The 25826-nt window shown below is 46.2% G+C and overlaps 1 protein-coding gene across 2 annotated transcripts; it reads left to right on the top strand.

Annotated features, from left to right (window-relative positions):
• Positions 1 to 2071: 2071 nt before the first annotated feature.
• Positions 2072 to 25685, top strand: Smpdl3b (sphingomyelin phosphodiesterase acid like 3B). Of its 2 annotated transcripts, XM_015485417.2 has the most exons (8): positions 2074 to 2291; positions 11800 to 12013; positions 15481 to 15578; positions 19645 to 19788; positions 20754 to 20926; positions 22162 to 22342; positions 22428 to 22561; positions 25005 to 25685. In XM_015485417.2, exons 1-8 carry the CDS (start codon positions 2144 to 2146, stop codon positions 25368 to 25370), a joined length of 1458 nt encoding a protein of 485 aa, XP_015340903.1. In that variant the 5' UTR covers positions 2074 to 2143; the 3' UTR covers positions 25371 to 25685. The 2 variants fall into 2 exon arrangements, with proteins under 2 accessions (XP_048671963.1, XP_015340903.1); XM_048816006.1 differs by lacking the exon at positions 19645 to 19788 and having other exon boundaries at positions 2072 to 2291.
• Positions 25686 to 25826: the final 141 nt, after the last annotated feature.

Raw genomic sequence — 25826 nt, 5'->3', positions numbered from 1 at the left:
TTGGCCTGACCATACTTTGATGTTTTAAAAACTTGCCTGGGATTCCTGACCGTGCTTTGAACTTATCTGTGCCCATCTCTTCCTGACCAGATAACAACCCTCCCCGAAATCCCAGCTGCTCCTCATTGATGTTGGATCTGAGTTTACTCCCTACCTTGAGATGTCAAGCCATGTAGATCATTAATCTGCTCCCTGCCCTTGTATTATGCTGGTCAGACCCTGTTGGTTGTAAATTCCCCGCCTTGCCTTAGATCAGATGCTGTCCTCTGGCCCTGTTTTTTTCTGGTGAGGCAGTTGCTGATCAGCTCTCTTGTGTACACAATATAAGCTTGCTTTAACTTGGTTTAAAATTGGAGTCAGTAGTCTTTGCATCATGGTTCAACAGCTAAGGAACCAACGGAGTGCCTCACACATTCTAGGAAAGCATTGTACCACCAAGCTACAACTCCAGCCTGGTTTGAATGTTTGTCACATGTTGATCCAAGTGGCTCAGAAGGCTGAGGCAGGATGATTGCGGGTTTGAAGCCAACCCCAGCAACTTAGTGAGGCCCTAAACAACTTAACATAAAAAGGGCTGAGAATGTTGCTCCTAATTAAGACTCTTCCATGGCTCCTATAGCAGTAAGCTCAAACAGCTGAGCATATCTGGTTCTTGCTTGCTTTCTCTTTCCCTTGCCCCAAGAGCCCAGGTCCAACAATACCTGACAGTATTCCCTGGGATACTTCCGTATCTCTCTGTATTTTTTTTTTTATCTTTTTTTCCCCTTTTTTCAGTACTAGGAATTAAACTGAGGGCCTTGCACATACTAGACTGGTGCTGCACCACTGAAGTACCTGCCTAGCCATGGATTTTTTTTTTTTAAAGACAGAGACTCATTAAGTTGCCCCTAGGCCAGCCTCAAACTTACAATCCTCCTGCTTCAGTCTCTGAAGTAGCTGAGATTATAGGCATAATTTTGCCTGGCTATGGGCTGGGGATGTGGCTCAAGCGGTAGCTCGCTCACCTGGCATGCGTGCGGCTCGGGTTGGATCCTCAGCACCACATACAAACAAAGATGTTGTGTCCGCCAAAAAATAAATATTAAAACTCTCTCTCTCTCTCTCTCTCTCTTTAAAAAAAAAATTTGCCTGGCTAAATTTCTTCCTTACTAGATATAAATATCAGTACTGTAAGTAAATAAATAAAGGCAGAGATGCTGAAGCATCCCAGGGTGTGCTCATTTGTTTGAGCTCGGAGCTGGGAGAGACACAGAAGTGTCTCAGGATCAAGAAGTAACACAATTTGTGTTTTAGAAAAGTTGTTCCTTCTTCCTGGGATGCTCTCCTCCCTGGTTTTTCCCTTCTGCTAACTCCTATTTGTGCATTAAGATTAAGCTGATTGATTGGGACTGGTGGTGTAGCTCAGTAGTAGAGTGCTTGCCTAGCAAAAGTGAGGCCCTAGTTTGATCCCCAGCATGCAAACAACAACTAAGCAAAGGCATTAAGCCTGTGTTATCTTCTCCCAGAAGACTCTCAGGTTCCACTATCTGAGTCTGATCCTCCTCTGGGCTTGTCATTTCACTTAACCTGCTGAGCTGGGATCCAGTGGTTTACCCTGCCTCTGGAGGGCAGGCGCTAACCAGTCCCACCGTTTCCCAACTACATGGTTCCTGGCAGAATGAACTGTAAGTTTTGGTTCATTTGTGTTTAAGCATCTTCTACTAGCAGTTAAGTTCTTTTGATGGCCAAAGCCAGCCATTTCATACGGTTTTGTCAGTTCTGCTGGGATGGAGTAATGTAATCAGAAAGTGGATATTTGCATTTCAGTGATTGAGGTTAGATGAATTTTCTGGAGATTGCAGTTGCTGGTTGGACTGAAACATTTTTAATCCTACTGAATTATTTTGAAGTAAATTACAGAGATTATATCCTCTTGCCCATAATGCTTCAGTGTATATCCCTAAAAGATATGAACTCTTTCTAACACACATCTCCTGGCAAGATAGTGCTGCTCCCACTGAAGAGTGCAAAGGCCGGCCTTTCTGCCCTGACCAGTACATTTCCTCCGCCCACACCCTGCTGGGCAAAGGAGGAAAAGCAAGAGAAGCCTGTGCCCTGGATCACTTGGAACACAGGTACAGGACGGGAAGTTGTGCTCAGGCACATGTCCTGCAACAACAAGCTGGGAAGTTCTGGAGAACCTATTGTTGCTGCTGCTGCTGCTGCTGCTGCTGCTAAGAGATTGCCCAGCATGAGGTTGCTCAAGTGGCTGACTTTCCTGGCCCACTGGGTCGTCACCTGGGCTGAACCAGGTAGGGCGTCAGGAATGACTGTGATGTCTTTGTTTTGTACTGTGAACTTGGATTTCAGCAGGTCCTGGAAGCCACTCACAGGAAACAAAGTGCTGCTAAAAATAGCAAGGTAGGGAGGCTGTGGAGAGAGGCAGCAAGCCAGAAGCCTGAAGATTTTACCTGGGGCCAGGGATAGGATCCTGACTTTGTTAATGCCCTATGTGTGTAAGAGCCTGTGGATTGGTAGAGGTAGGAAAGATTCATGAACTCATTCAAAAAACACTGGTAGAGGGCTGGGGTACAGCTTAGTGGTAGAGTGCTTGCCCAACATGTGCAAGATCCTGGATTTGATTCCCAGCACCACCTAACAAAATAAAGCAAAAAAAAAAAAAAAAATGTTGGTGGTGGGCCTTCTCTGTACCAGGCATTCATTATTCTAGGATCCAGGAAGAAGGCAGAGAGGAAGACAAAGTCCTGGTCCTCACAGATCATTCCTTCACCTGGGAAGAAACAAACAAAAACCCAGATAAACAAATGCATAGTATTCTAGGAGATAAGTATTATGGAGAATAAGAAAATAGAATAGGGAGGTAGGGAATGCGGGGAAGGGGAGCATGCACAGAGCGTCCAGAGAAGAGCTGTCTAAGTGACATTCGCAAAGATTCCTGAGGCAGTGAAGGAGAGAGCCATGTGGATGTCAGAACATTCCAGTAAGAGGCCAGAAGATGCACAAGCCCTAAAGTGGATGCATGGGTGATATGCATGAAGAACAGCAAGGAAGTCAGTGTGGCTGGAGCAGAGCAGACAAAGGGATGACAGGGGACATCATCAGTGCAAAGGGGGTAGAGGCTGGGGCCAGCTCACAGGTAACCTTGAGGACAATTTTAAGGACTCAGATCTGCTCAAAATGAAATGGGACATCATTCAAGGGTTTTAAACATAATATGATTTGACTTGGACTGTGGTATTGGGAAGAGAGTATAATGGGTTCAGGGAGTGTGACCAACTTGTCCTGGTTCATCTGAGACTTTCCTCCTTAAAATCCAGTGCTTTGGGAATTCCCTTGGTCCTAGGCAAACTGAATAGTTTGTCTCCTGCTAAAGGAGAAGCAAGAAAATCGGGGGGGGGCTGGGGTTGTGGCTCAGTGGTAGAGCATTTGCCTAGCACATGAAAGGCACCGAGTTTGATCCTCAGCACCACATAAAAATAAATAAATAGGGGCTGGGGATGTGGCTCAAGCGGTAGCGCGCTCGCCTGGCATGCGTGTGGCCCGGGTTCGATCCTCAGCACCACATACAAACAAAGATGTTGTGTCCGCCGAAAACTAAAAAATAAATATTAAAGATTCTCTCTCTAAAAAAATAAATAAATAAATAAAGGTATTATGTAGTCTACAACTAAAATATATAAATATATATATGCAGGGAGGAGGCCACTGCTGTCATCCAGTGAGACGGGGTGGAGCTGGGAGCAGGTGGTAGAAGTAGGGGTGAAGGGAAATGCTCCAATCTGGATAAAATTTGGCTGTCAGATGCCTGGTGCGGTGGTGAAGGCCTGTAATCATAGTGACTTGGAGGCTGAGGCAGGAGGATCCCAAATTTGAGGTCAGTCTCAGCAACTTAGCGAGAACCTTTCTCAAAATAAAAAATAGGGCTGGAGATGTGGCTCAGTGGTTAAGCACCCCTGGGTTAAATCCCCAGTGTCCCCCCAACCAAAAAAAAAAAAAAAAGATTGGCTGTGGGAGAGAAGGAAGGATCGAGGGCGACACCACTGTTTTTTGGCCTCAGCAAATGGAAGGATCTAACTGTCCTTTCTGAGGTGGGGACAACTGAGGTGCAGGACTCAGTACTTCTGTGTCCTGGCTGGATTTCAAAGGGTCAGTGTCTCCTAAGGATCTCCTCTGGTCAGTCCACTTCTTAGACACTCAAGAGTAAAAGGGACCTTGGCAAAGAACTTTGCTGGTGTGACCAGGCATCTGCAGAAGCCAGCAAGGAGGAACACCAGTGTTAGGTGGTCAGGAGGCATTTTGCCTGGGAAGGACTGACCTTCAGAAGCTGAGACTTAGAGGTGGAAGGTACCTTTAGGAAAATCCCTGAGAGGACTGTTCCCTGGGTGGGCAACCTGCTCAGGAGAAGGCTATGAATGACAGTCCTCCTTCTGCCCTGGAGACAGATACCCCAGGACGCTGGGGGGATTTGACACTGCCCATCTGATTTGTGGTTTGGGAATGATAGAAAGAATCTTCCACTCCCTCACTCTTTCATTTTTAAATATTTTCTTACAAATCCAAATGCCAATAGGCACTTTAACCTCAGCCTAGGGAATCTCCTTCCTCCCTAATTGCACAAAGATATTCATTGTAGCATTGTTTATAATAATAAAAAATTGTCAGCAAGAATAAAATAGCTGAATAGATTATGGGCTAACCATCTGGTGGAAAGTTTTCAAGATAATACAATGAAACTAAAACAATAAATAATATTTAGTACAAGTCACCATTAAAATTTCTACATATATTATTTTTGCATCATACTTTCACAACAGCTTTGCGAAGTATTATCATCCCCATTTTATAGCCCAGGGTTACACATCTAAGTGTCTGAGTCTGGACATAAACCCAGGCTGTCCAGTTACACTCTGTGTATAACACAATGCTATATAAATACAAGCAAGCCACTAAGGAAAATAGTACGATTTATTCCAAATCTTTTTTTTTTTTTTGGTACCATGGTTTGAATTGAACTCAGGGGCACTTGACCACTGAGCCACATCCCCATCCCTATTTTCTATTTTACTTAGAGACAGAATTTCACTAAGTTGCTTAATGCCTTGCTTTTGTTGAGGCTGATTTTGAACTTGCAATCCTCCTGCCTCAGCTTCCCAAGCCACTAGGATTACCAGTGTGTGCCACTGTGCCTGGCAAAAATAGCAAGATTTAACATTTAGTACTTACAATGGGTCAGACTGGATATTAGGCACCTGGCATACACTATCCTTTTGAAACTTATTTGAAAAATAAAAGAAAAAAACTTTTTAATTTATTATTATTATTATTATTATTATTTGATGCAGGGTTTTACTATATTGCCCAGAATGGCTTTGAACTCCCGAGCTGAAGCCTTCTTAGTGGCTGGACTTCAGGGGCATACTACCCTGCCCAGCTTCATTTGATTTGGATAGCCTCTGTAAAGTAGGTACTGTTACCCTTATACCCATTTTGCAGATAAGGAGTCCTTGGGAGACATAGCATCTGCCTGAGATAAGTTTTGTATCTTTCTACACATTATTTTGGAATTTTTTTTTTAAAGATGGCATCTTGCTAAGTTGCCCAGGTTGGCCTCAAACTTACGATTCTCTTATTTCAGCCTCCAGAATAACTGGTATTATAGGTGTGTGCCATTGCACCTGACTAGGATAGTAGATTTTTAAAGTATTATCTTCTCTCTCCAAACTTGCTGGGATGTACATATGTCTAATTTTAAAACAAAAGTAATTTAAAAATAATTCCCTTGCAAGTTTTTTTTCCTCTTCAGATTCCATATCTTCCTGAAGTGCAAGAGAACATTGAGACACCCAGTCAGAGAGCAGCCTTCCCTGCTTACCTGAAGCTGTGGGGCTTCTACCTCTCCCTTCCTTGGCCAAGAGCTCTGGTGGAGGCCAAGCTGCTAGTGCCTTTTCCCCACCACATACCTGTGAAACTTTCCACTTGTTCCTCAGTTTCAAATTGCAGAGAAACAGACAAGTTCTTCCAGTGCAAGTTAGCATGGTAACTGGAAACAGCCTCTCAAGTCTGAGGGAGCAGGACCAGCTGGGGAAGGGGACTGATAGCCCCCAGAGTGTCTGGCCCGAGCCTCTGACTCCTTGTCTAACTTGGGGAGCTGCTGTGAGAGGAGTAATCCAGGTGGTTAGCACAAGTACAGCAAGTGTTGGTTTTGACAAAACAACCCTGTGTGGCTTATTTTACAGAGAAGGAATCATAATCCAAGTGCTTTGGGATTAATTGCTGAACATCAGTAGCCAAGGACTGAAATAAGAATCAGGATCCCTTTGTGGTGTGGGTTATAATATAATAAAAGACAAAGTCATAGTATCTGGGAGGGCCTATAGAGAACCTTGTTTAGTGCTTTCCTCTCACACTGGAGGAGACAAATCAGAGAGAGAGAGAGAGAGAGAGAGAGAGAGGAGAAAGGAGAGAGGGAACAAGGGGAAAAGGGAGAGTGAGAGAGAAAGAAGAAACTGAGGCCCAAAGGCTAGTTTGGCCCAGGGAATGAGCCCTGACTAGCTTGCTCATCCCATGGCCAGGTGCTCCATAGGAGATAACTCAGCCACACAACCCACCTTTGCTGAGGGCATTCTCATTTTCATCTTCCAGATGAGGAAACTGAGGCTCAGCTAGGGAAATACCTGGCTCAAGTCACCATGGCCTGTGTGGAGGAGTGTTGAGAGCCATAGCCAAGTTGGGATGACGCCTGGCATTTTTGCCAGAAGGAGTGGTTGAGAGGTGACGCCAGCGAGCCATTAAAATAATGATAATTAAGCGAAGCTGTGTATAATTGCTATGACTGGATGATGCTGGATTGAAACAGGCTGTGTATTCAGTTGTGTATTAGACCCCTGCTGTCCGGCAATAGGGCGGCTCCTGCTGCCTCGGGAGCCCACTACTTTTGAGTTCTTGCGGAGTTCCCCCGTTGAGTTCCGGTTGAGCTCTTGCGGGGATTCCTGGAGAGTTCAAGTTGGTTGGTGAAGTTCCGGTGGAGGGAGTTCCGGTTGGTGTGTGGTGTTCCTGAAAGGGCCCCGTGGGTGGCGTTTGGGAGTTCGGGCAATAAAGGAGTTCCTGTTTGAACCTACAAGTGCCTCGTGGCGGCTAGGTTATTTTGTGCCCAGCCAGACTGCGGCAGAGGAGGCAGGATTCAAAATAAGATTTCCCTGATTGCAAATTTTATGTATACTCTTGCAAAAACAACCCACTGCCCCAAACCGGTGGGTTGGATCCTGCTCTGGTCCTGCCTTGAATACCTATGTGACTGTGAGCCTCTCTTTTGCTATCTATAAAATAGGGATGATAGCAGAGGAAAGATTAAGTGTTATAGTTAAGTGATATTGTGCATGTACATGATAAGATGCTGTTCAAGTTTAAAGGACCACATATAATAGATATAGGTTGGTAGGTAGATAGATCGATGTAGATACAGACATAGATATAAATAGAGGTAATCTCCAAGGTCATATTGACAGCTAATAGCAGAGTTCAGTGCACTATGATAATTTCTGTTCTTGAGAAGCTGAGGCAGGAGGATCACAGTTTGAAGCCAGCCTGGGCAATTTAGCAAGAACCTGCCTCAAAATAAAAAATAAAAATACTTGGATATGGGGCTGAGGCTGCAGCTCAGCAGTAGCACACTTGCCTGGCATGTGTGAGGCATTGGGTTCAATTCTCAGCACCACATATAAATAAATAAAAAATAAAGTTCTATCAACAATTAAAAAATATGTAAAAAAAATACTTGGATATAGTTCAGTGATAGAGTGCCCTTGGGTTCAATCCCCAGTGTCGCAAAAAATTAAATAAAAATAAATAAATAAAACCTCAGTATAAGAGTTTACAGTAAAAGATTTAAGCATTGCAAGTCTGTATAAAGCCTCCTAATTTTAACAAGATACCCAGGTGAGGCATCTGCACAGTGAAGTTTGGGAAGCTCTTGTCTAAAAGGTAGTGTTAGAGTAAAAAATTCCTTATACCTTCCAGCCTCACTCTTGGACCAGGGGTAATTACAGGTAACAGTATGGTATGTTGGAATTTTTTCTCTACAAGCCATTTCTTGTTCATTATTTTATTTGATGCTCACAGGGAACAGATCAGATATCAGCATCCTTAGGCTCGGCAAAGCCAGGTGGCTTGGCTTGTCCAAAGTCCCTTGGGCAATACATGAACGAGCTTGGATTAGAAACCAGATGACCAGGGTTAGGGATGAAGCTCAGTGATAGAACTTTGTTTAATATCAAGGCCCTGGGTTCAAACCTCAGCATCACAACAGCAAACAAACAAACCAAACCCCCCCCCCAAACTCCAGAAAGAAACCAGATGGCCACCTCCCACCTGGGTGCTCCCACCCAAGGTCCTGGGGCCCAGGATTTCTCCAACACATGCTAATTAGGGCTTAATTCCTTTGGAGTAGGGCCTGAGCCTTACCACCTGCAGTCAATTCCAAAGAAAACTGTGGTTCCTATTCGATTATGGTATGTGTATTATAACATCCTCCTTCCCGGGCCTCAAGTCAGCCAGAATGACCTCAGCCAGGTGCAGTGGCATGTGCCTATATTCCTAGATACTCAGGAGACTGAGGCAGGAGGATCACTTGAGCCTAGGAGTTGAAGGTCAGCCTGGGTAACATAGTGAGGGAGTGGGGGGATGGTGGCTGAGGGTGTATATCTGTGGAAAAGCCCTTGTCTAGCATGTGCAGAGCCCTGGATTTGATCCCCAGCAACACACACACACACACACACACACACACACACACACACCAAAAAGAAAGAAGAAATGAAAAAATCCCCAGGGCACACAATAGTTGTAAGGATACAGTGAGGCAAGCATTTGATGGGCCAGGTGCCTAGCTGACATTCTCCAAGTGCTTCCTGGTTGACTCATCCTGCCCATGGTCTGAGTACATATTGGCACATCTTCCATATTCCAGGCACTGTTCTAGGTGCTCAGGACACAGAAGGGAACAAGACAGGCTCTGTGCTCTCATGAGCTGACACTGTACACTGGAGAATGGATGATGAGCAAGCCAGCAAGATAACTCCATTTTTGAGAGTGCTCCAAAGAAAATAAAACTGGAGAAGGCCATAGCTAGTGACCAGATCAGGGAAAGTTTCTTTGAGGAGGTGACCTTTGGGTTAAGGCCTGAATGAGGAGGAACAAACAACAGTATGATGACAGGGGAAGACTGGGCACGGCTGGGGAAGCCAGGGAAGACGCCCTGTGAAGAGAATGAGTCATGGCTGAGGAGGCAGAACTGGGCTTAGCAGCAGATGAGGTCACAGAGATCCAAGCTTCCACAATGAGGTGACGGGAGGAAGAGCCACCTGCTTGGATCTCTAGCACTCTCTGCGGTTCTTTCCACAATCCTGGCCACCTCTGAAGTTAGGTCTTAGGGGATATGTGCACACACACACACACACACACACACACCCAACAGAAGGAAGTGCCAGGGAGGCTGGCATGAGTTTCGGTTGTACACACTTGCTAGAAACTGACAACTGAAATGAGTCTCCAGCACCAGTTTTGGAGGTGGAGAAATGTTCACTGTGAGCTGATGTCACATGGGCCAAATTGCTCAGTTTTTGTGGCTAACTGACAAACAGCCTACTTGAAGCAGGGAAATATCTCCTGTCAAGGTCAAGGAAGTGAGGAACCACAAGAAGGACAAAGGCCTCTTGCTGCATCAGCCTGGCCAAACTAGTCTGAGGCTCAGACACAGATGTGACCCACTCAGCATGTGTCCAGTAGCTGTGCCCACCTACTAATCGGAATGGGGCAGTTTGATCTTTTACTCTAGCTTAGGGTTTTGCCCCACTATAGGAACAATTTCAAATACATTAATATGTGTGAAAGGGTTAAATTCCACCCATTATAAGCAAAGACTCAGTTTGAATTTATTTATTTATTTATTTATTTATTTTTTTTTTAATATTTATTTATTTAGTTAGTTATTGGCAGACACAACATCTTTGTTTGTATGTGGTGCTGAGGATCGAACCCGGGCCGCACGCATGACAGGCGAGCGCGCTACCACTTGAGCCACATCCCCAGCCCTCAGTTTGAATTTAAAAAAAAAATGCAGACATATGTTGTCAATAAAAAAAAGCACATCTAAAATAAAATGGCGGGCTGGGGCTATAGCTCAGTGATAGAGTGCTTGCCTTGCATGTGTGAGGCACTGGGTTCAATCCTCAGCACCACATAAAAATAAATAAAGATATTGTGTCCATCTACAACTAAAACAAAAAAGGATTTAAAAAATAAATAAAATGGAATTGTTTTTACTCCCTTAGCAATCATGTCTCTCTGGGAGGGGAGCTGAGCCATAGGCTACCCCCCACCATTGACCATGGGATCTCAGACACGTTGGCCTCCAAACCTTAGTTTCCCTATCTTTAAAATAGGATAATGATCAAAATCTCCCAGGGCTGTGGTGAGGATGACTGTACAGTGTATGGGAGGGGTAATGATTTGCTTAATCAGTCATTTACACTTTAGTCTAAACAAGTTTCAGATCCTTTTCTGAAGGTTTAGATCAGTAGAGGTGGGCAAGAGCTCAAGAAGATCCAGGAGGAAAAGTCAAGAGAGTCAGGGGCCTGTCCTGGATTCACATGGAATATCATGTGGCTTGGGTGAGGTCCTGGCTATCCAGCCCTGAAACCAACAGAAGCAGCCCAGACTTGGGTGAGAGATGTTGACTATGTGCTGTGAGTGACCCAGGAAGTGGAGGAGGAAGAGACAGCAGAAAAGTGAGGATATCTTAGCCTTCACCCTAATCTTAGCTAGAAACACAGGATTTAGGAAACGGGCCAGACCTGTTCAAGCCTCCTTCAATAAGCAGTCATTAAAGCTGCTTGGTCTGGGTACACATGAGAAGCCCACTTTGTTTGACCTGTTCTTGGGATTCCTTTCTCCGTATGATGTCAAGAATATTTTTGTCATTTCAACTTCCCTTGGTTTGGAGCTGGGTGTAAAGGGAGGAAAAACAATGCCATTTTATTTATTTTTTAAATCCTTATTTTAGTTGTAGATGGACGCAATATCTTTATTTATTTTTATGCAATGCCGAGGATTGAACCCATGTCAGTGAACAGCACCACTCCCAGCTGCTTGAGCTGCCACCCTGAATCCAGAATTACCGTGGTTCACCCACACCGGAAACTCAGCCCACACTGAATCACCTTCCTTCTTCTCTGATCTAGTACTCAAAGACTTTGTTGCTGCCCATATCCCACAGGGTTTTTGCTGGTGTTCATTAGTTAGATCTTCCAACTCATTTGGGGTACAAGTCTCCTCCAGTAAAAATTTTTGTATGTATTCCACTGGCAGATGACAGGATCTGGCTATAGCAATGGGCTCAGAGAGTGACCTTGCTTGCCTGGAATCACACAGCCCATAAATGGCTCCAGAGCCTGAGCACTAACCTCTATTCACTCTTGCCTTTGCTTGAAAACCAGCACCCTAGTCTGAGCATCTTGAAGGTCATGAAGCCCTATCCCCCATACGGCCACTATGGATGCTGGGGTGGGCAATAGAAAGGGTCTTGCCAAGGGGCACGGGTCAGGGATGGAGGAAGCCTTTTCTCTGCTCAATACCATCCTGGTCAAAGCCTGGCTGTTGGGCCCTCGTTCTTGAACCTGGGTTCCCAGAGAGGGCCTCCGTCCACCTGTGCAGCATGTCCGCCCCAGCCCAGCTTCCTCTGGACTTCTTTCCCATCCAAGCTCACAAAGGGATCAGCATTGAGAGAAGGTCTGTTTTCCTCTGCAGGGAAGTTCTGGCACATCTCTGACCTGCACCTCGACCCCAACTACACAGTATCCAAAGACCCCCTCCGGGTGTGCCCATCAGCAGGCTCCCAGCCGGTGCCCAATGCAGGCCCCTGGGGTGACTACCTCTGTGATTCTCCTTGGGTCCTCATCAATTCCTCCATCTACGCCATGAAGGAGATAGAGCCGGAGCCAGACTTCATTCTCTGGACGGGGTAAGAGCCGTCATGACAGAACTCCCCTTCATGGGGCACCTTCCAAGTGGGTCCCTTGTCCTCGTCATCTCCTTCAGTTCTCCCATCGGTCCTGTTTCAGGAACTTATGTAATTTGGCCAAGGGACCCTGGCTGATTCCAAAGACTCCTCTCAACCTCTGTGTTCTGGTCCCAGTGGATCACAGCCTTCACTGGAGCTGGGGACAGGGATATAGCCCATCTGGGCACCTGAAGAACTCAGGTTTTAAGCTAGGGAGGGATAAGAGAGCTACACCCTTTGTGTTTTAGGGACTTTAAGCCTGAGAGATCCAAATCCAGGGAAGGAAGAAGGGATGAGGATTGAAAGTGGTCCAGCTTCGGGGCCATGTGTTCTGGTCAGCTGCATGCCACCCCTGGGCTTCCTGGTGGCCCTAGAGTACTTGTGGGTCAGGGTACTACTTGTTATGGGGAGAGCTGGAGGGGTGATTCCCCTCAGCCACAGAGACTCACTTTCTGTTACTCCGACAAGGATGCAGCTGTAAGACCTTCAACTTTCCTGGGCACTTGTCCTCCTCCTCACTCAAGGGCTCCCCATGCCCTGGCCCACTCCCTCATTTGGTGGGTCAACCTGTCACATGCCCTGGGATAGACCCTGGGGATCGGGGATGGCAAGCACAGACTTGCCTTCCAGGAGCTCAGTCTTGCAGAAAATGCAGAGAAGCCTCCAAAATCACAACATCCCAGTGAGGAAAGAGGGTCACCTGGGGCATATGGGAGCTTCACAGGACACTTGACCCAGGCGGTGGGACTGGAGAGGACATCTTACGACAAGTGGTGAACCAGGGGAGCTGGGGAGAAGGGCTGGAGGGAGCTCAGACGTAGTGTTCATCTGCCAGCTTCCATGGACACTTCTGGAAGGCAGGATGAAGCCCACAATGCCCCTGGCCGGCCTCATTTATAAAGAAGTTTACTTCTCTGAGAGAGCTGCAAACCCTTGCAGAACAGCCCATGGAAATTGGATTTGTTTTCTGTGAAACAAATTAAATCCTCCCAGCTAGAAAAAAAATAAAAAAGTGGAGTTTTGATTCCATGTCATTCCTGGCCTGTCCCCAAGGGTTTGTCAGGACTAACAGCAATTTTTACTGCCTTAATGAGGGTATCAGAGACATGGTAGGATGTATTATGTGTGAACATAGCCCCTGGGGCCAGGCTGACTACATTCAAATCTTGGCCCCTCACTTTCTAGCTTATACACTTAGGAACAATTTCTAACCTTTTTGTTCCTTGTTTCTTTATCTGTTAAATGGGCCTAATAATAGAACCTATGTTGTAAGGTTATTATGAGGAACAAATGAGTAGATGTGGCTATTGTATTAGTCTGTTTTATGTTGCTATAACAAAATACCCAAGATTTGGTACTTTATAAGGAAAAGAAATTTATTTAGATCTCAGTTGTAAAGATTCAAGAGTGTCATACCGGCATCTGCTCAGCTCTGGTGAAGGCCTTCTGGCTACATCACAACATGGTGATGGCATCAGGGTGGGAACACATGTGAGAGGGGCAGTCACATGAAAGGATAGGAAACCAGAGAGACCAGGAACCAAGCTCACTTTTTTATTTTTATTTTTGTTATTGGGGGACTGAACCCAGGCACTTTACTCTGCGCTACATCCCCTTTTTATTCTGCATTTTGGGACAGAGTCTTGCTAAGTTGCTGAAGCTGGCCTTGAACTGGCAATTCTCCCTCAGCCTCCCATGTTGCTGGATTGTAGACATGTGTCACCAGCTGGCAAGCTCCCTTTTTTTTTTTTTTTTAAATAACAACCCACTCTGGCAGGAGCTGGGGTCCTGTGAGAACTACCTTAATACTTCCTGAGGGCACACACCCATGACTTAATTATCTTGCAGTAGGGCTCCCAATCTCTTAAAGGTTCTACCACCCCCAACATTACCACACTGAGAACCAACCTTCCAGCACACAAATCTTTGGGGGACACGCTCAAACCATATCCAAACTAAGCACAAGCCCAGTACAGTAGAGCACTCTGGTAATCCCAGAGCCTCAGGGAGCTGAGGCAGGAGGATCACAACTTCAAGGCCAAGTTCAGCAATTTAGTAAGGCCCTAAACAATTTAGCAAGACCCTGTGTCAAAGTAAAAAATAAAAAGGGCGGGGCTGGGGTTGTAGTTCAGTGGTAGAATGCTTGCCTAGCCCATGTGAGGCACTGAGTTCAAGCCTCAGCACCGCATAAAATAAATAAATAAACAAATAATAAATACATAAAATAAAGGTATTATGTTCATCTATAACTAAAAAAAAATTTAAATAAAAATAAAAAGGCTGGGGATGTGGCTCAGTGGTTAAGTACCAAAAAAAGAAAAGAACCCACCATAAATTAAGCCAGCTGTGAGCTCTTAGTAGCAACAGTAGCATTAGTGGTTAGCATTAAGCTAATGAACTTCCCTGGGTGAGAACCTAGACAGCCATTGCCTCACTGTTCGGTCTAGCTGAGGCCTTAGGATATGATTGTCTGGATTACCCCTCCCTCCTGCTACTCCCCGAACTCTGCCTGTCACCATTCTCCTTCCTTCTCCCCTCACCCTGCTGAGATTTTTAGGTGAACCCAAGAATTTAGGTCAGTTGAATGGGGGACAAAATGGCCTCGGACCTGCCCTAGAGAAGATCTGAACCCTGCACTCTGAAGTCAGCTCCAGTTTCTTTAGAGCTCTTTAGGGAATGGAATAGAATTCAGAGGTGCCTCTCAACTCTGAGCTCCCTCTGGGCTTATAGGTGGGACTGGGACTGCAGAGTTTTCTTCCCTAAATGACAAAAACAGAGATGCAAACATATTTCTGCAACGATGTGATTCAGCCAATGGGGGCCCTCACCAGAAACTGCTCCAGACTGTTTGGACCACCAGTCTCCAAAACTATGAGCTAAATAAATCTCTTTTCTTTAGAAAGTAATAATGCTAATAACTAATATTAATGACAACCTAACAGATGCTGTTAATACATTATATATGTTATACATACACATATGTGTGTGTGTGTGTATATATATATATATATATATTTTTTTTTTCATCTCTATTGAAGTCTCATCAATACTCTATGAGTTGGTGCCTATTATCCCCTGTTTTAGAGATGAACTAGGCTGGAATTGTAGCTCAGTGGTAGAATGCTTGCCTGGCACATGTGAGGCACTGGGTTCAAACCTCAGCACCAAACAAACAAACAAATAAATAAATAAAGATGAGCTAATAGAGGTTCAGAGAGGTTAAGAACCAGGCCAGGGACCCACAGCAGGCAAATGGCAGAGCCCATGTTAGAATGCTTTTCTGTCTCTGCTCCAGCCTGACCATTCCCCTTCATGTGGATATGTGAAGCCCAGTTCCACAACTTTCTTCTCACTGCAGTGTTGTCCCTTCCTCTTCTTTTGTCCCTTTCTGCGTTTCCTACCCCCACTGTCTCTGTGGTGTTTTTCAGTGATGACACGCCTCACGTGCCCAATGAGAGGCTGGGAGAGGCAGCTGTGCTGGAAATTGTGGAGCGCCTGACCAGCCTCCTCAGGGAGGTCTTTCCAGGTAAGACTCTGCCATTGATTGGTCCCTGAACTCCAGATGGTGCCTGGCACAGGGGCACGACAGCAGCAGTGAGGCTTTTCTCCTCTGACCATGATGGCTGCTGCCCAGGTCCTCTGCCAGGTGCTTCACAGTGACCATTTCTTACCTTCTGCACAATCCTGCAAGGGACGCGGAAGGAGATGCCTGTGTTTTACTACCTTCTGCTCCTTCTTTATGAACACTAGACTCAAACCTTTCTCATTTGTCTACACTTTTGTGGTGTCTTTGGGTAAGCATCATGTGGGCTTACACACATGTCCTGCTGTGCCCCTGGAGTTGGTATTTGCTGTCCTCAAACCATCCAGACTGCCAAGGCCTCTGGGAAAAGCTGATTTCTAGCCAAGGTGCTGTCTGTGTGCTTTCAAGGCCTTGTGAGCCTGGCAGAACAGACAGGGATGGAGATGGAGTGAGGCAATGACTTTGGGGCACATAACAGGGAGGAGAGGGTCCGTATGCCCCGTCTCATGTTGAATATGTGTGTCAGTGGGCTCTGCCAAATGCGAGGTCCTGGGGCCTGAATCAAGTCCACAGGCTGCCAGCTGGGGACTTGAGATAGCTGCCCACACCCTCTTCAGTTCTAGTACAGCTGCTCCTTCTAAAAGTCTTGATCATGGGTCCCCAGAATCCAGATATGGAACAATGATAATAAAAATAAGTAACAGTTGCATTAATAACTGAGCCAAGTGTCCACACTGAGAATTTCACGTTTTAGCTCATTCATTGTCATGATAGTCCCAGAGAGGGAAGCTCTTACCTGCTTACCTTTGCTACTGAGCCTTTGGGTCAAGTCCACTGGTCAAGGTCATGTGGCAAGGGTGAGGCCCTAAGTCCTAATCTGAACACTGTTCTTATCATCACTCCCTCTGCCTCCTCCCCTTAACATAAAACAACTAGGTCAAAGAGATGCCTGGAAGCTTCCAGCTTATTTAACTCAACCTTTTCCAGTTTATTTAACTCATGCCCAAACCAGATGCATTTGGGCTTATTTATCTTCCAGCAGATGTTACTACTTAGGGTCAAACCAGGACATCCTCCTCACCCAGCAAAAGGTACTATTACTCCCAATCATACATAGGGAACTATGGCTCCGAGCTAGTCACTTTCTAGGGAAGAATTCACATTCAGGTCCAATTTGAGCCTCTTTCCTCTGCTCCACGTGGAACTTCTATAATAGAAGTGAAATAATGAATAAGAACATTTTTTTTGACTCTGATTTAACACACAAATATAAATGATAAGATTTTGTAATCTAGGTCACCCTGGCACATTTATTAAATTTCCTAATATCTAAGATGCCACTGACTAAATGATATGTCATTATTTTATGTATGGCCAAGAAGACAATGCTACCAGTTGAGAATGGCATAGTGCTTTCTCATGACCATCATGGGAAGACACAACTCACTTTTAGAGATGTTAAAATGAGACCAAAATGGAAGAGAAGAAATGAAACATTATCTTATTGGAGAATTATAATAACAGAGGCCAAACAGAACACCCCCATTTTAAATAAGTAAGGTCAAACAATTTGTTCGAGAGAAAGTGGTAAAGCACTTGTCTAGCATATACCCAGCCCTGGGATCAATCTCTAGCACCCCAAAATTAATTTTTAAAAAAGAGGAGGAAAGGACACAGAGATTTCGTGTTCTATATCACCTGTATGACCACCAGTCACTGAGGACACTGGCCCTGCCTTGCTAGCATGCAAGTTTATAAAATTAAAAACAACAACAAAAACCAGATCCTAATTCTTACTCTGCCACATTCTGACTGGGTAATCTCATCTAGACTCTGTTTTCTTCCTGTGAATAAAAGAGAACACTGGGACCTGTCTCTGCCCCCTGGGTTGTTATGGTGATGAAAAAAGGTAACCCATTTACTCATTTGATTAATCAACAAAAATTTATTGAGCACGTACTATGAGTGAGACACCACTATAGGGGCTGGGGATAGGACAATAAACAAGATACCAGGTCATGCCCTTGATGGAGCTATCATGTCCAGTTGTGCCAGGGCAGTGGGGTAGGTTGCTGAAAGGCCATATGAAGTCTTGCAAGACACGCGATTTGTTGGGGGAAAGTTTACAAGAGATGAGTGACTGCTCCAAGGAAGTTCAGAGGCGACAGGCTGACAGATAGCACCTCCTCCCTCAGGGCACTTTGTCAAGCAGCGCCTCCTCTCCCCTGTGGCATTTGTCCAGTGTTCTGGCTGGCTGAATGACACAGATTCTTTCCATAGTACTCTCAGTTCTGCACCTGTCCCACTCAGAGAGGAGTTTTATATGTTGGGCTGCAGAGGCAGTGACATCATCAGCATTAGCTTAGTTCGCCTGTCTGATCAGTATCCTCAGGGGCAACTGTCCTGGTGTATGTGCAAGAAAGCTTTCTACAGCTTTCTACTGAGTGCCCTAGTCCCCAGTGTGTGTAAGAGAAAGCCAGTGTCCTTCAAGATATATGTATCTGAAACTTCTGGCCGAGGCTTCCCGTCATTGTTCCCTTAACTTGGCTAGGTTCTTGGGAACAGAAAGGGGGCATTCAGGGACATGATGTTTCACTGTTGCCTTTTCTTTAGGGATGATACAGGACCTTATGTTTGCAAGGAGCACATGGCAACAGTTAAAAAAAAAAATGAAGTGATTCCTTCCCTTCTCATCTGCCTTTAGGACCCTGGGGGCTTGTGCTTTTTCTTAAAATAATTCTTGCCTTTTTTTCCTTCACTTTTTTTTTTCAGAGCTGGGGATTGAATCCAGGGCCTTGTGCATGGTAGGCAAATGCTCTACCACTGAGCTGCACCCTCAGCCCTTCCCAGGATTCTTAGTGGCTGTTGGCATGTACTTTAGAGAGCTGCTTCCGGGCAGTTAGGGTAAACCATTAAACAACCTCCTCCTGATGCAGAGCTCTTTGCATTTCCAGATCATGTAGGTTATACATGCAATGGGCTTGTTAGAGGCATTCATTTCCCAGCCAGGAATTGAAGGCTCCTGTTTCTCATGGTGGTTCAAGGTCACTCCCTGGGATGTATCAAACTTGTATATGAGCAAGGCCCGTGTCTCTGAGAACAAGAGGGTCTCCCCCTACCCCTTCTCTTTCTAGAGGGGTTTTTATTCATTATCAAATATTTGTTGTGCACCTACTGTGTGTCAGACATAGAGCCTAAAATAAAATAAAAACAGTAGTAAGGCTGTTAACAAGGAGGAAATAAGTCCGCTGAGCTCTCCTATCCCACTGTACATATTCACAGGCCAATTCCTCAGGGAGGCATCCCCTAATCCCCCACTTTCAGACCTTCATTATCACTCCCGTAGCAAGTAACCTGCCCCCCCCAACCCTTTTTAAACAGCGCTCATACCTCTAATTACTCAATACCTAGTAACTTACTGTGCTGCAGATCCTCGGGGACTGCGAGTGAGAACCTGGCTCCCAGGTCTATGCATTGACACATAGTAGGTGCTTAATAAAAATTTGTTGACTTCATGAATGAGAGAAACTTCTAAGTCCTCTCAGAGTGAATGAGGCTGTTCCCCTAACAGTAAGATGGATCTGGAATTGACAAGGTATCAAGTGGCTGCTGATGATAATGAATTATTTAGACCCTCCAACTTTCCCCTTATCATCTGGGGCCTCCTTATGACCAAAAAATTTTCTGCTGGGAATGGGTTTAGGGGCTGGGATCCTTCAACTCACTTCTCTTCCTTCCCAGACTTGATCAAAGTTCAGCCAGATTTTATCAAATGTGGTTTTCTAATACTTATTTTTGTGTTTTCTTCATCTGTTATTGTTCTTTCCCATCAGCTCCAATGGCCAGTAGTCAACTGAAAATGGCTAACTCCATCAAGTCTTTTACATATTTAAAAAAATTTTTTTGTAGTTGTAGATGGACAGAATGCCTTTATTTTATTTGTTTATTTTTATGTGGTGCTGAGGATCGAACCCAGTGCCTCACGCATGCTAGGCAAGTGCTCTGCCATTGAGCTACAGCCCCAGCCCTCTTTTGCATATTGTAAAAATATTTCTTCCTTTCCTCCCAGACACTAAAGTCTACGCAGCTTTGGGAAATCATGACTTTCACCCTAAAAACCAGTTCCCAGCACAGAGCAACAACATCTACAATCATGTAGCAGAATTATGGAGACCATGGCTTAGTAACGAATCCGTCACTCTCTTCAAGGAAGGTACAAAAGCCATTTGCTACTGTAAGGAGCACTTACTGTATGATCTAATTTCATCTTCACAACAATCCCTTGAAATAGGTACTGATTTTATCCTTATTTTACAGATTAGGAGATTGAGGCCTGAAGGTATCAAATCCCTTGGTTGAGGTTGCACAGCTTAGCAAAGGCAAGCTTGAGAGCAGAATCCAGGACAGACTCAAAAGTTTGTGCTTTTAACCTCACAGTATTAATGATGATCATAAGCCAATAGATATTCAGCATTTACTGTATGCCAGTGTCTCTTAAGCACAGTTCTAAAATCTTCACAGCAACCCGAGGAAGGAGCTGACTTTCAGCTCAACCTGGTTTGACCCTTGCCACCATTGACATTGTGGCCTGGATGTGAATGATTCTTTCTTATAGAAGGCCATCCTCTGTGAGAGTATTGTAGAGTGTTTAGCTTCAACCCTGGCCTCTACTCACTAGATGCCACTCACACACCAGTTGTGACAACTAAAAATTTCTCTGAACATTGTCAAATATTCCCTGGGTCAAAACTTTCCTGGTTGAGAACCACTGGTCCAGAGACCCAGCCAGCCCCAGGGGTGCCTGACCCTTTTCTTCCCTTTCCTCTGTCTCCTGCTGCTGGGACTCCCCATGGGTCTAAACCAACCACAAGTCTGCAGCGCAGAAGCCCATTGCTTTAGTCTGAACAGGTCAGCTCCTGGAACAGATAGCTGAGTGGAGGAGGGTCAACAGTGGATCCGGATGGGCAAACACACATTATTGTTATTCCCATTAGAAGATGAGGAAATTAAGACATAGAGAGGTGAAGTAACTTTCTCAAATTGCACAGCTAATGAATGACAGAGCCCCTGGTCTTACTCCTCACTGCCCCTCGTAGGGGAAAGGTGGGAAGGAGAAGGTGGGAGAGTGAGGTGGAATTGGGCAGGAGCCCCCTTCAGATTCTCCCTGTGACATCCCAGGTGCCTTCTATTCTGAGAAGTTGCCAGGTCCGAGCAGGGCGGGGCGAATCATGGTCCTCAACACCAACCTATACTACAGCAACAATGAGCAGACAGCTGGCATGGCTGATCCGGGCCTGCAGTTCCAGTGGCTGGAAGATGTGCTGACCAATGCGTCCCAGGCTGGGGAGATGGTGAGCGCTCCTGCTTCTTCTTCCCTCTCTTCTGGGTTACTTCCTGAACAAGTTTCCCACTTGGCACAAACTCATCTGCCCACCCTGAGATGCACACATCTTAGAAGGGGCAGCTTCTATTCCCACGACAGCCCTGTGGGCTAGGAGGGTCCTGGAGCCTGTGTAGATGAAGACCTTGAGGCCCATGGGAACAGTGATGGTCCCAAGTCACCCAGTAAATGATGGAGAGGAGGTAGAACCCCAGTCTCTAGACCCCAAGTTCAGAGCTCTTTCCACTGCTCCTACACCACCCTGGCCACCTGAACTGTGCACTAGATCTCAGGGGGATGCCCTGGCCTTGAGATGTGTCCATCTAGTCTGCTGGGCTGGCACCTCAAGGACTGGCACAGTGTCTCATGGGCCTGAGTTCTTGCACTGCCCAGAATGTTCCAGGAGGGTATCACGGCTGGTGCTCATGAGTGCTCATGAGCACTCATGATGCCAAGCTCAGTGCTTTTTATGGATGATCTCATTTAACTCTGAAAACTCCACCAGGTAGCTGCTATTCCAGATGAGAGACAGCTGACACTCAGAGAGTGACACAGCTGGTGTCCAAGCAGCAGTTTGACTCCAAAGCTCATGTTCTTAATCCTGTCTCCTGTTCTGTCTCCTGCAAAGGTGGCCGAGTAGCCAGGGATTATTAACCAAGTGACTCAGGGAGTGTAAGACATGAACATACATGGCTACGTAGCATATGCTACATAAGAATGCTCAAGCTCTCTGAGAAGACTAGTCTTAAAAGGAACAGGAAGGCTTCATGGAGGAGGTGATTTTGGAGCAATGTTCGGAAGTAGGGGTAGGATTTATAGAAAACAAGAAGGGTTCTCCAGTTGGCACGCCTAGCATGGACAAAGACACAGAGGTGGGAAGGCATGTGACTCACCTGTTTTGGGGTATAGAGCAAATGTCAGGGGAGAGAATGGGAGGAATGTCGGGGAGGAGATTCTTGTGAGCTGCCCACCTGCCTTTGGGAGATGGGCAGTTTTTTTTTTAATATTTATTTTTTTTGTTTTAGATGGACACAATATCTTTATTTTATTTTTATGTGGTGCTGAGGATCAAATCTAGTGCCTCACGCATGCCAGGCGAGCGCTCTACCAATTGAGCCACATCCCGAGCCCCTAGATGGGCATTTTAAGAGGTAGAAATGAGGATCCGGAGAGAACATCTGTGTCCCGGACACCCCTTCCTTGCAGGTGTACATTATTGGCCACGTGCCCCCGGGCTTCTTTGAGAAGACACGGAACAAGCCGTGGTTCCGGGAGGACTTCAATGAGGAGTACCTGAAGCTGGTCCGGAAGCACCATAGAGTCATAGCAGGGCAGTTCTTTGGGCACCACCATACCGACAGCTTCCGGATGTTCTATGATGATGCAGGTACTCGATCTGGAGGGCAAATGCCAGCATGCCCCCCTCCTTCTCTCACCAACCTCTCTCAGTCCCACTTTCTCTCTCCTAAAAGGTGCCCCCATAAGCGTCATGTTTCTCACACCTGGGGTCACCCCGTGGAAAACCACATTACCCGGAGTCGTCAACGGGGCCAATAATCCAGGCATCCGGGTGTTGGAGTATGACCGAGCCACACTGAAGCTACAGGTCAGGGGCCCTGGGTCTGCTGGGGCCAGAGGAGGAGGGTGAGAGGGACTTCCTTAACTCTCAGCCAGCCAGATTACCTGCTCCCGACCCCTGAGCCTCAGGAAGGTCAAGCTACTTCCACTCTTCTCAGGCTCAGGTTCAGAACCCTGGAGCTGCCTGCCACTAAAGCAAGTCAGTTCTTCCCCAAATCCCCCTTCGTCCAGGATGGTTGCCATAGCCTCCTTCCCTGTCTTCTTGCCTCCCACCTGACCTGCATGCAATAACCCAACCACTATACACAAAGAAGGGATTCATCTCTCTGAAGCACTGCTTTCATCCACATGAGTGGGATGCCTTGGTGCAAGCCTGTAATCCCAGCGACTTGGGAGGCTGAGAGAGGAAGATAGCAAGTTCGAGGACAGCCTTGGCAACTTAGTGAGGCTCTAAGCAACTTAACAAGACCCTGTCTCAGAAATAAAAAGTGCTGGGGATGTAGCTCAATGGTAAAGTGCTTCAGCGTTCAAGCAATCCCAGTAACAAAAACAGACAAGAAACTGTCCAAATGTCATTCCAGTGCCCTCAAGATAAAGTTGGATCTCCTTGGCTTGGTATTTGAGGCTTCCCACACTCTGATCTCAAGTCCATTGCCCACCTCTTCCCAAATACTGAGTAGGCTCTAGGCCCTAACTTGTCAAGCAAGCCCTCACCTCCTAAGATGGCTATGATTGTTGAAATGCCAAAGGAATACTATTCCTTCATCTATTCAACAAAATGTTGAACATGAAGCCTCTGTGATATGTCTTGTTCTGGCTCAGGACATTGTTCAAGCTTGCTGCCCTTTTAGACCTGATGTTCTGACAGGAGAGAGATAATAAATGAATAGGTTAAAATTGAGTAGGGACAGAGAGTAGAGCCAGGAAGGAAAAAACAGGAGGAGGAGAAGGGTAGCGATGGTAAAGGGTTTTGTGCGCTCTTAGGAGGAAAGGGTCACAGGCAAGGTGACATTTGGGTTCTGAATCAATTGAGAAATTGAGCCAGGTGGGCATCTTGGGAAGACAGAGGGAACAGCAAGTGAGAGGCCCTGGGGTGGGAACGTGCTGGGCGCATTAGGGGAAGAGCACAGGGTGGCCACAGTGGAAGGCACAGGGAAGAGTGGAAGGGGTGAGGCCAGGTCATGCAGGGCACAAGACTCTGAATTGGGAGGGTTTGGGACAGAGCAAAAAATATTCTGACTTACAGTTTTACAGAATCACCATGTATGCTGTGCCAAGAACAGGTCACCAGGGCAAGGGGAGAAGCAGAAGGGCAGTGAGGACATAAGTGTCACAAAAACCAACTGCAAGATGATGGTGGTTTGGGCCAGGGTGGTGGCAGGGCACTGGTGAGAAGTGTCTGATCCTGTAGGTATTTTGGAAGCAGAGTAACTAGGATTTGCTAGTGGACTGGTGTGGGATATGGGGCATGACAGAGAGGAATGAAGGAGGATTCTGAGGCATTTGGCCTGAGCACTGAGAAGATGAAGTTTCTGGTTACTGAGACAGGGTGACTGCAGGAAGATGAGGTTTCAGAGGGAAGATCCAGTTTGGCATCCAAGTAGAAATGGCTGGGAGAAGCCAGGCATGGAGGCAACTGTCTGTAATTCCAGTGACTTGGGAGGTTGAGGCAGGAGGAACACAAGTTTGAGGCCAGCCTGGGCATATTGATGAGACCTTGTCTCAAAAATAAAAAAATTAAAAAGGACAGGAAAAAGCAAGTTGGAGGAGGGCATTTACAGTCAGGGACAGGTGAAATCATTTAGGTTCTTGATTCTCATGTAGAGAAAGAATCCTGAGGAATCTTAGAGTGTGGCTTGGGGCTGGGGTATAGCTTAGTGGTAGAGCACTTCCTAGCATGTGCGAGGCCCTGGGTTCCAACCCCCAGCAGTGTAGCCTGTTGTCCATGTTGGCACTTAGCTTCTCCTTTTGTAAGTGTAAGTAATAATGTAATGTGCCCAGATTGTCAGCTCTCATCCATACATGGCAGATCTTTGGTGGCCACAAATTTAACTGGAAAGATTCTAGACCTGAAGATGCTTCTGGGCCCTAAGGAGTCTTGCTTGAATGTATTCTACATCCCCATCAACTACAGTTCTATAACCTCTGTCAACCGGCTACTCCTTTATGGAACAGAAAATAGGCAGTGGGGTAAACAACCTGGGCCCCAATGCTACCCATGCCACTATATGACCCTGGTCAAGTGAATTAACTTTTTTAGGCCTTCCATTGTCTCATCAGTAAATTGGGGGTAATAAGCACAGTTACCTCATCAGAGGATGTCTGCCAAGCATACCTGGTAGGTGGCTACACATTCACTAATAGCAGTCATTATTACGACTATAAAGAATGTAGGGGTAAATGCAAGGTAGAATTAGGGGTGCAACTAAACAACTGCTCACTGCTCACCTAACCCTGTGCCCGCTCTTCAGGACATGGTGACCTACTTCATGAACCTAAGCCTGGCGAACTCGCAGGAAAGCCCACGCTGGGAGCTCGAGTACCGGCTGACTGAGGCCTATGGGGTGCCAGATGCAGGCGCCCGCTCCATGCACTCTGCGCTGACCCGCATCGCCACCAACCAGGGCACATTGCAGCGCTACTACGTCTACAACTCAGTCAGCTACGACTTAGCATCCTGTGGTGAGCCTTGCCGCACAGAGCACGTGTGTGCCATCCAACAGGTTGCCTTCGATGCTTATGCCACCTGCCTACAGGCTTTTGCCACTGCGCCTGAGCCCCTGCTGCCACTCCTGCTGGCATCATTTCTGGGCCTGCACGCACTGTTAGCACCGTGACTTTGTTTGTCCCCGTTCTTAGCTCGTCTTCCTCCTGGCAAATTGGAGCAGCACCACCCCCTGAACTTCACCCCCATTTCCCCGCATCCGAGGGGAGTAAACTAGATTGGGACTGCCGGGTCAGAAAATGAAGCCCCAAAGACTCCTCCAAAAGCACATTTCTTTAAAGTTTCATGTCTTATCCACAAAACAATGCTCATGGTGCATTTTATTCTGTACATTATTCCTTTTAATATGTAAGTGATGTTTAAAGTGGGTCACTTGCAGTTCAAGTGCACTCAATCACCTGACAAAATGAACCACCATGAAGATGTGCCCTGTCCGTCCGGTGCTCCTGGTGTATCCCCTGCTCAAGTCTAAACTGAGCACCTGTAGTTTGCAAAAATACTGCATTTAGGGGTCAGAATATGTCTTTCCCTCCCGGCGCCCCGCCCTCGTTGGGGTTTGCAATAATGT

Source organism: Marmota marmota, unplaced genomic scaffold (genome assembly GCF_001458135.2).
Source record: "Marmota marmota marmota unplaced genomic scaffold, marMar, whole genome shotgun sequence".
Taxonomy (NCBI): Eukaryota; Metazoa; Chordata; class Mammalia; order Rodentia; family Sciuridae; genus Marmota; species Marmota marmota.
Note: the sequence above shows the minus strand (reverse complement) of the source record. Positions and strands in the feature narration are given on the sequence as shown.